General features: G+C 38.8%; 1 protein-coding gene across 3 annotated transcripts in view; it reads right to left on the reverse strand.

The window, feature by feature from the left end:
• Positions 1-1,128: 1,128 nt before the first annotated feature.
• The window catches only part of ZNF322 (zinc finger protein 322), a 25,705-nt gene continuing 13,448 nt past the window's right edge, over positions 1,129-13,385 (reverse strand). For 2 of the 3 annotated variants that reach the window (XM_011962889.1, XM_011962888.1), the window contains 2 exons: positions 10,406-10,475; positions 1,129-5,483 (listed from right to left, as the gene is read on the reverse strand). In XM_011962889.1, the coding sequence (XP_011818279.1) occupies positions 4,100-5,308 (1,209 nt within the window). In that variant the 5' untranslated portion in view covers positions 5,309-5,483; positions 10,406-10,475 and the 3' untranslated portion in view covers positions 1,129-4,099. The remainder of the gene's footprint in view (positions 5,484-10,405; positions 10,476-13,385) is intronic. The other variant, XM_011962890.1, reaches the window with a different exon arrangement.

Here is a 13,385-nt window from a genome sequence, read left to right on the forward strand (position 1 = left end):
CCAGGATGGTCTCCATCTCTTGACCTCATGATCCACCCACCAACGCCTCCCAAAGTGCTGAGATTACAGGCATGAGCCATCGCACCTGGCCTACTCCAACTTTTTAAGTTTCCTTTGCCAGATGGAAAGATTCCCTCTGCAAGTGTTAACTGCTTTCAGCCTCTCTCACTCATTTAAAATCCAAATCCCTGCCTGGGTAAAGTGATGACACAAGCTGATGTTTCAGGGACAAAGAAGCTTCAATTGCACTATGAGTTTCTTTTCTCAATAAACAATGTAAAGACCATTTCAGGAAACACTTGCGGTGTGTGTGCTGGATAGCACTTTTCCCTTTCTACTTCACCAGAGACATATTTCTCTTTCAGTTACTTCTGGGGGTCACGGTTATTATTTTTCCCAGAAATATTTCTCACAACAGTCCACTTCAATGTTGGGAGTAATACTACTTTAAGTTAGAAAAATAAGCATGAAGGCTGCAAGTCTTGTTCTACCTACACAACTCTATATGAATCTCAGGAGGAAAAACCAAACTTAAAGCTGTACCTTTTCCCTTCCCTGTTTCATCCACATCATACCTCCTTCTTATCCTCCTCTCACAATGAAAGCCACTTAAAACTCTGGGATCTATTCTGGTGGTAGAGCAGATATAAACTAGGATGAACTTTATAATGGTGGGTAAATTAGAGCAACTATTTTTATACCATCTCCATCCCACTCTAATTCAACAAGCGATAAGACAAAGAAGGAAGAATTGGAACCAAATGTGGATCTCACTGGGAATTATAAATTTCAAATTTTCCCTAATTTTGAGGGTGTTACTCACACAAAAAAACCACAGATGGTTTTGCTGCTAATGAATTTCAGCAGGGCCCCAAACATGGTCAGTTCAAACTATTAGCCCCATTTATGGAATACAGTGCAGAGGTTCCAACAGGATCCAATGTCCACAGCACAGCATAGACAATATTCCTTCTGTTCCTCTCTGCCTCAGCATCCAAAATTGCTGGAATTACGAGATGGTCCAATGGTTATCTCTACCTCCAGGTCTAAGTATCACATTATTAACCACTTTATTCTAATGCAAGTGTAGAGGAAATGCTGTTTCTCTCAGTACAGTGGAGACAGAAATGGAGTTTTTCAGAACAAATGTTTATTTAAGAATTAAGGGCAAACAAAAACATTAAAGCATAGGAATACATCAACTGAATACAAGTTGCCTTGTTTGGTCTGAAATCTTGACAAAATTAATCTAACTACTTACCTGAGGTAGATTTAGGTTGGCACTGCTTCAAGGGAACCTCCATCCATCCCAGAAGTTACCATCTAGTTTTGGTTACAGGCTCCCAAGTGGTCCTCTCCAACCTCAGGTTATGCTATATGAATAATACCAAAACCTTTTTTCTCCCGTGGTTAAAAGCCCTCAGTCTTGTTTCATACCCCCAAAGTTCTCTGTTTGAGGGATGGTCCATCATTAATTTACTTAGAAACTAGAGACAACTACCAGTAAGATCAGTTGAAAGAGAGTCAAGTCATTGCCCTGTTAATGATACCAACTTTGACCCCTTCTCCATGTTCTCTCTAATGACTAACAAGTAGCCATAAGGACTACTTTTCATCACCACCATGCCTCACACCCAATACTATTTTAAGTATATTACAAATGTCAAACATATACTAGTGATAGGCATGATTTTCACCAAAGAGAAAAAAATACATCTTGTGTGCCTTATCATACTGGGCATTTTTCATGGTACAAGCACTATTTCTAAAAATTACGAAAACATGTCAGATCAAATAAACTTCCAGGATCTTTTTCTAAAAGAAAGAAAAATACCCTAGAATCCTTATTATCACTATAAGCTACATTCACTGGTCCTAATATTATCATGATCATCAACCAGTCATTAGGATCAAAGCTTAGAGTCATACACAAGGTAGCAGTGTAGCAGTTCACCAACTCCATGAATCCAAATGGCAATACTCTCTGAAGCTCAGGGATCTGCTAGGACAAATCAAACCAAAATCAGAGGATTTGGACTAGTAACAAAATATCTATTCACTAGTCTACAAAGTCCCAAATACTACAGGAATCTGAAGTATTGGTATTACACGTCTTTGAATCTGAGGGAAGAAAAAAAACTGAGATGTGACCATTGATAGATCTCTGGATTAATTATAGTATTTCTAGAGATCATTAAAGACAATCCTAATTATACTTTTAAATTGGAAACAAGTACGTATCCTTAAGCCTCTGATGAATCCGCCAACTACTTTTCCCTTCTAGTATTTAGAATTCTGCATTCCACGCCAAATATATACCTTATAATGTGGTGATTGCAATCCTTTCCCTGGGATTAAAAGGTATTTTCTCTTTCCTTGGCAGAACTGAAATAAATGAAAGATGTATCATTATGGGTCTTGATTTGCTATAAACAGCAGGATAATGGAGTGAAAAGAACACTAGGTTTGGAGTTAGGATACTCAAAATTAAAAAAAGCCTTACTCTTATATTAACAATGCATCATTATGTGATATTTTACTCTATGCCTACTGAGGCTTAAACTTTTCTTTCAGTCTTCCTGTAGCCATTTTACTAGGAGTTGACTGTGGGTATCTATTGCTGAAAGAGATGATAAGTGAAGTCACAAAAATATGGACACTAAAACCATCATAACCATTATATGAAATTTGCACTTTGAGTTAAAAAGAAATGAATTTCTAAACTTGAAATTTCAAATACCAGCAAAAACTTGAAAGAGATTTTAGGGGAAAAAACTTTTGAGAGTATGCCTCAACTGACACTAAGTAAAAAGCTGAGTATGCTCTCTCTTTATAAGATTGGTCCTGCAAAGGGAAAACTATTGGGAGAGTTTTGATCTAGGATAGCTACTCCCTAGCTTCTTAGTTCATTTCACTGCCACCAAAAGGCTGCCATGTTACTATCAACACTCTAGTCCCATCCTAGACAAGCATAAAAATATCAACCAAGGCAAAGTCAATATACTCCTTTCCCCCAACAGTAACACATGCCACACCTTCTATCATAAGGTCACAGTCCTTTCCTTTATTGGATTTCCGAAATTTTTAAAAAGTAAAAGTAAAGCAATCATTAAGTGGTTCAGATAAAAGAAAAGCATCTTTACCTGAGTTAACCATCAGGTCTACTCTGACCCGCCCTAGCTTCTCCCAGAACAAGATTCTGGGTATCTAAAAAACTATTTTCATACTGATTTCATGTAAAGTCCTCTCTATCATATGAGTCAACTAACTATGAGAACAGTTCTTCTCATACATATTATATGTACATAGATTCTCACCCACAAGTAAATCTCTCATTGCAGAACAGATTTTTGGGGGCCCAATAAGACAGGAGCTTCTACCAAAGGTTTTTTCAGACTCAAGGTAAGTATGGGTTTTTTCACTTATGTGAGTTCCCTGATGTACCACAAGAGTTGATCACTAACAAGCACTCTTCATTCAGACACTTGTAGTCTTCCCTCAGATTGGGTTTTTTTTGGGGTTGCAAACCCAAGTAAGGCTCTCCAATGAATGTTTTTGCCATACTTAAGACAAATATACAATTTTTCACCAGTATGGCTTCTCTGATGGGTAAGTCAGAGTTCTGTTAGAAGCTTTTTTCACACTTGCTGGGGCTTCTCCCCAGGGTGGGTCTTCTGAGATCCAATGAGATGTTCACACTGTCTGCAGCACGACTGACACTGAAGGCATTTAAAAAGTTGTTCTCTGGTGTGAATTCTCTTATAACGAGAAGGGTTGAGCATTGCTAGAAAGCTCTCTCACACTCAGGGCATTTGTAAGGTTTCCCACTTGTATGAATCCTCTTGTGAGTGATCAAATTTGAGCTCAGACAGAAAGTTTTCAAAAACTCTGGGCATCTGAAGTTTTCTCATTGGAGTGAGGATGAGGTGTTCTGTGAGGGCAGCTCTCTGGGCAAAGAATTTCTCCTACTTCCAATTGCAGGCTCTCTGGTCCCCACTGAATTCTGAGCTCTGAGCAAAGTCTGAGATTTGTCTTCATCTTAATGAGTTCTCTGATACTTAAATAATTTTTAATATTGGTATTACAGCTTCCTGCCTGGTCAAGACATCTGTGAGGCTTCTGATGCATGGGGAGGGCTAAGCTCAAGACCTTTTTCACTCACATTACAGATAAATGGTTTTTCACCAATGTGTACTGTCTGATGTTGAAGAAGGGCTGAGTTCTGGTGGAAGCTTTTATCACATACAGTGTATTTGTAGTGTAGCTCCTCTGTTTGAGTTCTCATTTTCTGTTGGGCAACAAAGTCCATACCTAGGAGGAAGCCACTCTCACACGTAGACCACTGATGTGGTTTCTCTTCCATGTGAATTCTTTGATGTACAATAAGATCTGAGCTACAGTTAAAACTTTTCTCATACTCAAGGCATTTAAAAGTGTGAGTGTGAGTTGCCTGGTGCCTAATTAGGTTGGCACTCCGAGTAAAACTTCTCATACATTCCAGGCATTTATACGGCTTCTCACCTGTGTGGACTCTCTGGTGTACGATAAGGTCTGATTTCTGGCCAAAGCATTTTTCACAGGCACCACACTTATAGGGCTTCTCCCCAGTATGAACTCTTTTATGTACAATGAAGGCTGAACGGTGTCGGTAACTTTTCTCACACTTATTACACTTGTAGGGCCTTTCCCCAGTGTGAGTTCTCTGGTGGCTAATAAGATCTGATTTCCCACTGAAAGCTTTTTCACACTCGAGACACTTAAATGGTTTCTCACCTGTGTGAGTTCTTCGGTGCCTTATGAGGTTTGTACTTCTACTGAAGCATTTGTCACACTCACTACATAGATACGGTTTCTCACCAGTATGGCTTCGCTGGTGGACGAGCAGATCAGAACTCTGACCAAAATTCTTGCCACAAATGTCACATGTATAGAATTTTTTACCTGCGTGTGTTCTCTGATGTCCTGAAAGCGCTAAGTGGTGCCAAAAGCTCTTCTCACATTTGCTACATTTATAAGGTTTCTCGTAATTGTGGATCCTCTGGTGTGAAATAAGATCTGAGCTTTGGACAAAGGTTTTCTCACACATATCACATTTATAAGGTTTCTCCCCAGTATGGGTTCTCTCACACATAATAAGAGCTAAGTTTTCACAGAAGTTTTGCTTGCATTCAAGGCACTGGTATATATGACCATCTATTTGAGTAATCTCATGCACATGAATAAAAATCTTTTTACCCTTCTGAGGGCATACATTATATATTTTCCTTTTTTGAGTTCTCTGATTACATCTCTTTTCTGAAGTGTACATTTTCTATGGCTCTCTCCTAGGGAGTTTTCCACTGGTCTTCTTGACCCATCATTGCCCTCACAGTCATTTTCTTGATAAAAACTTGGAAGATACATCTGTTTCAGGCCTTTCAGTCATGAGCCTCTACAAGTTTCCAGCATCATATATGTTAATTCCTTACTTGGTATTTCCAACCCTGTGAGACAAAGTAGAAATATTATTTATATTCCTACAACTAAGAAAAGAATTCTCAAAATTAAAATCACTGCAGAAAAGACAAACTCTGTATCAGAGGCCCTAAGTCTTCTAGGTTTTATATGGCTTGAAATCAGTTATTTGCTTTTCCTCTTTGCTAATATAAAACTGATCAGCAATACATATGGGAAACTACAAGAAAGAACTCTTTCCTCTATGAATCTGGGTAATTTTAAAACAAGAGCTCTTCATCTTTCTTTGCTTCAGCTGAGAAATCAAGACAAGATTAATAATTATTATGCCTGCTCATGAAGAAAGCAAATCAAAAGGGACTGTCAATGAGTATCTCTGGAGTCCTTTCTGCAGAAAGCTTGGAAGAAAGTAGTTAATGATCATTAGAATTCCCAGTGACCAGAGAGAAAAGTAAGGTTTCTATGACTCTATCTTCTTAGTGGTGATATTAGGCAAGTTTCTTAACCACTGTGTGCTTCGTTTCCTCATCTGTAAAGTGGATTAATAATAGAAACTACCTTACATGGTCCCGTGGAACATTAAATCACTACGAATCTCCTGGTAAGCCCTCTGTTTTGGCTCTTACTGTCACTATTATTATGACAAAAGGGCTTGGGCTTAAGATTCTGCTTTGATATGATTATATAAGCACATAACTTGCTCAAAAAGAAAAATCCTGACTGACTATAGATAAAAGTCTAGGCTTGGAATATAGATTTATAACAGGTGTTTCTTCACATGGTGAAAAGCTGTAAAAAAAAGTTGTTTTCCTCCTCATTCTGTGGTTTAGAGGTATGCACACATACAGAAATGCCTAAAGGATCAAGTATCTTAAAAAAAGTTAGGTTGATTAAAGAGAGTTCAGAGGGAGTAATGAGTCAATGCATTTATCAACTACCAAAAATAGACTAAAGAACAGAAATAAAAGGAAGAAAAGAAGCCATTTTCCATATCCTTCACACTTAACTCTCTTCAGTGATCTTTTCATATGTTTGAACCTCTCCCTCATACATTCAGAACCCCCCATCCATCACCTAAAGAGTATGACCCGATAATTTTGCTTCCTATTTTACTAAGAAAATGGAAGCAAGCAAGCAAAACAACACCGCATACACAAAACCAAAATCCTTTCCACATGCTCCCACCACGTCAAACAACCTCTTTTAAGTGTGGTCATATCCTGCATCTTTCCTTCCACTACCATAAATGGCAAACTTCCCTTGCTCAACCTAAAGATAGCCTTTCCATCTGTATACTCCCCTCCTTTGTTCACAAGGACATCACTCTAGCAATTCCACCCTCCCTTTCCTGCATTATCAATTTATTCCTTTCTATTGGACCATTCCAATATTATTTCTCTTCTCGAAAACAAAAGCACAATCAACAAGAAAAGCCTCTCAACTGCTTCACACTCAGGCTGTTCTCCCATTTCTCTGTTCCTCTCCGCAGTAAAACTCTTTGAAATAAATAAACCTGTTCAGTCTCCAATTTTTGTATTCCAAGATTTCTGGAACATACTCCAATTAAACATTCAACCCTCACTACTCTACCAAAACCACTCCTGTTAGAAACTTACAAGCTTTTAAGAAATCTGACTCCTAGTTACTGCTCCGATCCATTTCTCTGCTCTTCCTCTACTTACTCATTGCACTCCAGTCACCCTGAGTTTTTGCTGTTGTTCAAATAAGACAGACTCACTCCCATTTCAGGGTCTTTAGCCTTGGTACCTCTTCCTGGCTGAAGGGCTCTTCCTCCAGGAATCTTCAAGGCTCTCTCACCTCATTCAGATCTTTGCTCAACTGGCATATTCTCAGTGAAGTCATTTCCAACCGCCCTGTTCTAAACTGTACCACACCTCCATCCCAGCTGACTCACACAAACAATACTCCTCTCCTTTTTGATTTTGTTTTTCTCCATAGAATGTAAGCCCCTAAAAGACAGGGATTTTTGGCTCACTTCATTCACAGTTGTTTCCCCAGCACTTAGAACAGTGCCTGGCACACAGTAGGTACTCAAACCTAGAAAAGGAGTTCTTACTTGGCATCCACAGACTCCTAGGTAATTTTTGAAACTTTTGAAACTGACTGCAAAATGTTCAGTATATGTGTCCTTTTCTGGGGAGAAGGTACACAGTTCCTTAAATTATCAAAAAGGTCCAGTATCCAAGAAACTAGATATTAGATTGGAGCCTATTTGTAAAGGAAATGATATTAAAGCTCACCGAATACAGCAAATTACTAAGTGTAATGGGACCAGAACACAAATAACACTTGCACTCAGAGAAACAGGAAGTCAAAAGGATCTAAAAGACATGGTAGTAACATGGTTACCTCTGGGTAATGAGGTGATAGATAACATTGTGTTTCATCAATTTGTTAACCACAGTTTTCCAATTTCCATTCAGCAATCTGTATGCTTTCCTTGTGAAAGGCACAGAGGCTGCTACTTTTACTTACTTTTATTGAAGTAAAAGTTATTTATAAATATAAAAAGATATACCAAGATTTCAAATGTCAAATCAGAACTGTTCTAAAATTTAAAGGGATAGGAGAAAGAACTGAATGAGGTGGGAGTAGTGCAGTTTCTTCAGAGTCAAAACACAGATCCACAAGAAATGTAGTATTGTGACCACAGAGGGACATAATGGGAGAAAAATGCACTGCAAGGCTAACAAGAATAGGGAAGTCAAAACTGAAGCAGACAAGCTAAACAAAACAGACATGTTTATGCTAAATACAGTAATTAAAATTCTACATTTCAAATATGTGGCGGAAAGAGAGATCAGACTGTTACTGTGTCTATGTAGAAAAAGGAAGACATCAGAAACTCCATTTTGATCTGTACTAAGAAAAATTATTCTGCCTTGAGATGCTGTTAATCTGTAACTCTAGCCCCAACTCTGCTCGCAGAAACATGTGCTGTATTGACTCAAAGTTTAAGGGATTTAGGGCTGTGCAGGATGTGCCTTGGTAAAAATGTGTTTGCAGGCAGTATGCTTGGTAAAAGTCATCGCTATTCTCCATTCTCGAGTACCCAGGGACACAATGCACTGTGGAAGGCCGCAGGGACCGCTGCCCAAGAAAGCCTGGGTATTGTCCAAGGTTTCTCCCCACTGAGACAGCCTGAGATATGGCCTCGTGGGAAGGGAGAGAACTTATTGTCCCCCAACCCAACACCTGTAAAGGGTCTGTGCTGAGGAGGATTAGTGAAAGAAGAAGGCCTCTTTGCACTTGAGATAAGAGAAAGGCATCTGTCTCCTGCTCGTCCCTGGGAATGGAATGTCTTGGTGTAAAACCCGATTGTACATTCTATTTACTGAGATAGGAGAAAACCGCCTTATGGCTGGAGGTGAGACATGCTGGCGGCAATACTGGTCTTTACTGCACCGAGATGTCTGTGTAAAGTCAAACATAAATCTGGCCTATGTGCACATCCAGGCACACCACCTTTCCTTAAACTTATTTATAACACAGAGTCCTCTGCTCACATGTTTTCCTGCTGACCCTCTCCCTACCATTGCCCTATAGTCCTGCCACATCCCCCTCACCAAGATAGTAGAGACAGTGATCAGTAAATACTGAGGGAACTCAGATACCAGTGCCGGGGCAGGTCCTCACTTGCTGAGCTCCGGTCCCCTGGGCCCACTTTTCTTCCTCTATACTTTGTCTCTGTGTCTTATCTTTTCTCAGTCTCTCGTCTCTACCTTGTGAGAAATACCCACAGGTGTGGAGGGGCAGGCCCCCTTCACAAATATTTGAGCATATCTCTATGATCTATGAATTGTCCTAGAAATTACTTTTTTTTGGTCCAAATTACATCTTTCAGGTGACTTTCACAGTATCACAGAACTCCTTAGACTATAAGACCAGAGTATACTCTGTCACTGTCACAATCTCAATCCTCAAAGCCTAAAGTATCACAAGCATTACTCCTATTTTTCTTTTATTAAATTGAGTTTACAGAGCTAAATGGCAAGTATCTGCTTTTGCCTTATAGTCAAAGGAAGTGAGCAAAGGACTTACACTGGGGCTGGATGCCAGATCTACTCCACCTATCGCCTGCTTCATCTCAGTTAATGGCAAATTCATCCTTTATTTCTTCAGGCTAAAACCTTGGAGTCATCCTGCACTCTTCTTTCTCATACTTCACAATCAAGCCATCAACAAATTTGTTGGCTCCATTTCAAAACACATCCAGAGTCTAACCACTTCTCAACAGCTTCTGTTGTTACATTCTGGTCCAAACCACTCTTTATTTCTTACTTTCACAATAGTCCAACAGGTCCACTTGAGCTGCCCTGCTAGCCTGTCACTGCCTCTCTGACACCCTGTTATATTATTCTTCTCTTTGCATGTTCTAATCCAGCTGCAATGGCTTCCTAGCTGTTCCTCATCCAGACATACTCCCCTTAGGGCCTTTGCGCTTTCTTTCTTCTGCCTACAGCTTTCTTCTTCCAGATGTGTGCATGAATTTCTCTTAATTCCTTCAAAGACTATTTTTTCAGATGTCATTTCTGAGGAAGGCCTTTCCTAATCACTCTGTTTAAAGTTGTGAATAGTCTTCATGCCCCAGCATTCACTATTCCCCTTTTCTGTTTTACTTTTCTTCATGGCACTCAAAACCTAACAGACTACATAATTCACTTTATTCAGTTTATTGTCTATTGCTAAAATATGACAAGCATATCTGTTTCATTTGATGATCTTTCTCTACCATATAAAGTAATGCCAGGTACAAAGTTGGTGCTTAAAAAGCATCTGCTAAGTGCATGAATGAATTCTCATTGAAATTCTATTTCTCTCCTTGTTTGATAAAAGGACTGAATGTCACAAAGAATGGGAGGTACTCTGATGAGATGGAGACTGGGAAAGAGAAGGGACACTTCAAAATACTGAAGTAACTGTAGCTTACCTAGAATCCAGACGGAAGAAAACATACATTCCTGATCCTGAGAATTCGACTTCTCAAGGAAGATAGCATTCTGTAAAACACAAAGACAAGAAAAGGATAAAAAGCCATAAATGAGAAAATTTAGCACTAGATCATTTACACTCAAAGGACTTAACAATGGGTAAACTACAGTTAAAAAGAACAGATGGGTTTTCTTATCTAATCCCTTAAATTCAATTCTGTAGTCTTAAATCATCCCATATGACTCCTTAGTCAGAATCTATAACCCATCTGCACAATCTATAGCTTCCTTTGTAACTATAACAACATTGCAGCAAAGGGCTCCTAACACTAAATCTCGGTGGTATCTTGAAAACACTAAGCCATTATCTTCCCCACATGAACTCAGGCTGTCCTGATCCAAAGTATAATAGAGACTACAAAGTATTTTTGGGATTATAACAAAATTACCACCTTACTACCACTGGAACCCACGTAATTATCACAATTTTGGTTATTCAACATTTCTAACACCCTAAGTTGCTTTACATTTCAACCACAAACAACCCAGGAGGTGGTCAACTGGGGCACAAAAAGAAGTTAAAGAGTCCACAATTAGCCACTGATGTCTTTCTCTAGAAGTTTTAACCTGCCTTATCCTTAGGTTAATGGGACTTTCATTTCCCTCAACAAACCTTCCTGCTACTGAGGATCAGACGCAAAAATGGAACTACTTGGACCCAGGTAGCATATAGGGCCATACAGCTGAGGGTCTCTATGACACTTAGCTCATAGCTGCTAGTATTAAAATGACATGTTTTATGGCTCTAGTTCCAGGTGAGATGGAGTAAACACATGTCACCAATGTTATCCTACTGAACCCAACTACTAAGTCTGGACAGAATGTATGGTCCAGTTATTTGACAACTCTGAAAAGCACATAGTATGCAAGTCAGGAAAGACCAGAATTTTAAATGCCATTCAACGAGCAGTGATTTTACTTCCTTTTTTTTTCCCCCCTTTTGGTTCTTTCAGTATCCTGGGGCCTAAACTCAATGTAGCCCTAAATACAGAAGTGAGGGAAGCTGTAAAACATAATTGTCAACTGAGACTTTTTAGAAAACCTATAAGCTTCCACATCATTTATTTATTTATTTTTATTTTAAGTTCCAGGGTACCTATGCAGGATGTGCAGGTTTGCTACATAGGTAAACGTGTGCCTATGCAAACGTGTGCTGTACCTATCAACCCATCACCTAGTTACTAAGCCCAGCATGCATTAGCTATTTTTCCTGATGTTCTCCCTGCCCCTGCACCTTGCTACAGTCCCAGTGTGTGTTGTTCCCCTCCCTGTGTCTATGTTCGGATTGTTCAGCTCCCACTTATAAGTAAGAACATGCAGTGTTTGTACACCAATTATTTAAAATTGGCCATGGAAGTCAATGGACAGAAAACTGACTTAAATATGAAGAAAAAAAAAAAGGAAAATATCTCTAGAAGAAATATAAAGAACGTGGTAATAAAACACAGTCAGAGGGGATAATGGTGGCTACAGAAATCCAAATCTCTCAATACATCCTTTAAAAGCAGTAACAAAAAGATGAACAAATGTACTATACAAAGCCCACACTGTCACCAAATCCCATATAGCTGTCTCTCACATTCTAGCCATAAGCTATCAATGAGAGCAAGGACAATCTGAGAATGTGGAGTAAAGAGAAGAGAGCTGGCAGTGGGCAAGATTGACCTAAAATTTATTGCCAGAAAGAAAAACCCACTCTAAGTACAAAAAACTTTATCACAAATATGTAAAAAAAAAAAAAAAAACAAAAACGCCATTTAGGGTTCAATACTATCTGTAGTTTCAGGTATACACCAGGAGTCCTGGAACATATCCCCCACGAATAAGGTGGGATTACTATGTCGTATTAATGGCAGGTGAGAGTTAAAAGATACTATTAAACTAAAAAATCATCTGAAGCTAAAATGGCCTTTTAGAAAAGAAAAATTTTAAAAACCTTAAAAACCAAATAATTAAAGGTTAAATATAGAAATTTTTTTTTTAATGGACTAAAGGCATTAAAAAAGATCTAAGTACGGACGAGTGCAGTGGCTCATGCCTGTAATCCCAGCACTTTGGGAGGCCGAGGCAGGCGGATCATCTGAGGTCGGGAGTTTGAGACCAGCCTGACCAACATGGAGAAACTCTGTTTCTACTAAAAATACAAAATTAGCCAGGCGTGGTGGTGCATGCCTGTAATCCCAGCTACTCGGGAGGCTGAGGCAGCAGAATCATGTGAACCCAGGAGGCAGAGGTTGCGGTGAGCCGAGATCATGCCATTGCACTATAGCCTGGGCACCAAGAGCAAAACTCCACCTCAAAAAAATAAAATAAAATAAATCTAAGTATGAAAGTAACTAATGTAACAAAAATCAAACATTCAGAAAAGAAAGTCACGAAAGAGCTATGAAAACCTATCATGTAGAAAAACACATAATAAAATACAGTTATAACAAATAATATGACATTGTTAAAACCAAACATCAACTATATCAATAAATATAAGTGAGCTTAACACACCTATTAAAAGAGATTTTCATTTTGGCTCACAAGCAAGACCTAACTGTATGCTAAATACAAGAGACACCTAAACCAAAGTGATTCAGGCAGGCTAAAAGTAAGCAGGTGGGAAAAGGAACACTAGGCAAACAGAAACAATAAAAGTAGAGCTTTTGATCCTGATATCAGGCAAAGCAGAGTTCAAGCCAAAAGCATTAAACATAATAATACTTTCTAAATTACACTAAAGTCATGGTTATCTATGTATCACATTAAACAGCAGGCACATTTACAAAGGAAAAACAGAGACACAGGTACAAAGAAACAGAGATAAAGTATTAATAACAGGAAAGTTTAATATACCACTCTCAATAAAAGACATACAAACTGGACCAAGAAGAAGTAATGATGCAGAAGGCCTAAATAACCTAATTAATAAGT

The sequence above is a fragment of the Colobus angolensis genome, unplaced genomic scaffold (genome assembly GCF_000951035.1).
Source record: "Colobus angolensis palliatus isolate OR3802 unplaced genomic scaffold, Cang.pa_1.0 Scaffold6, whole genome shotgun sequence".
Classification (NCBI taxonomy): domain Eukaryota; kingdom Metazoa; phylum Chordata; class Mammalia; order Primates; family Cercopithecidae; genus Colobus; species Colobus angolensis.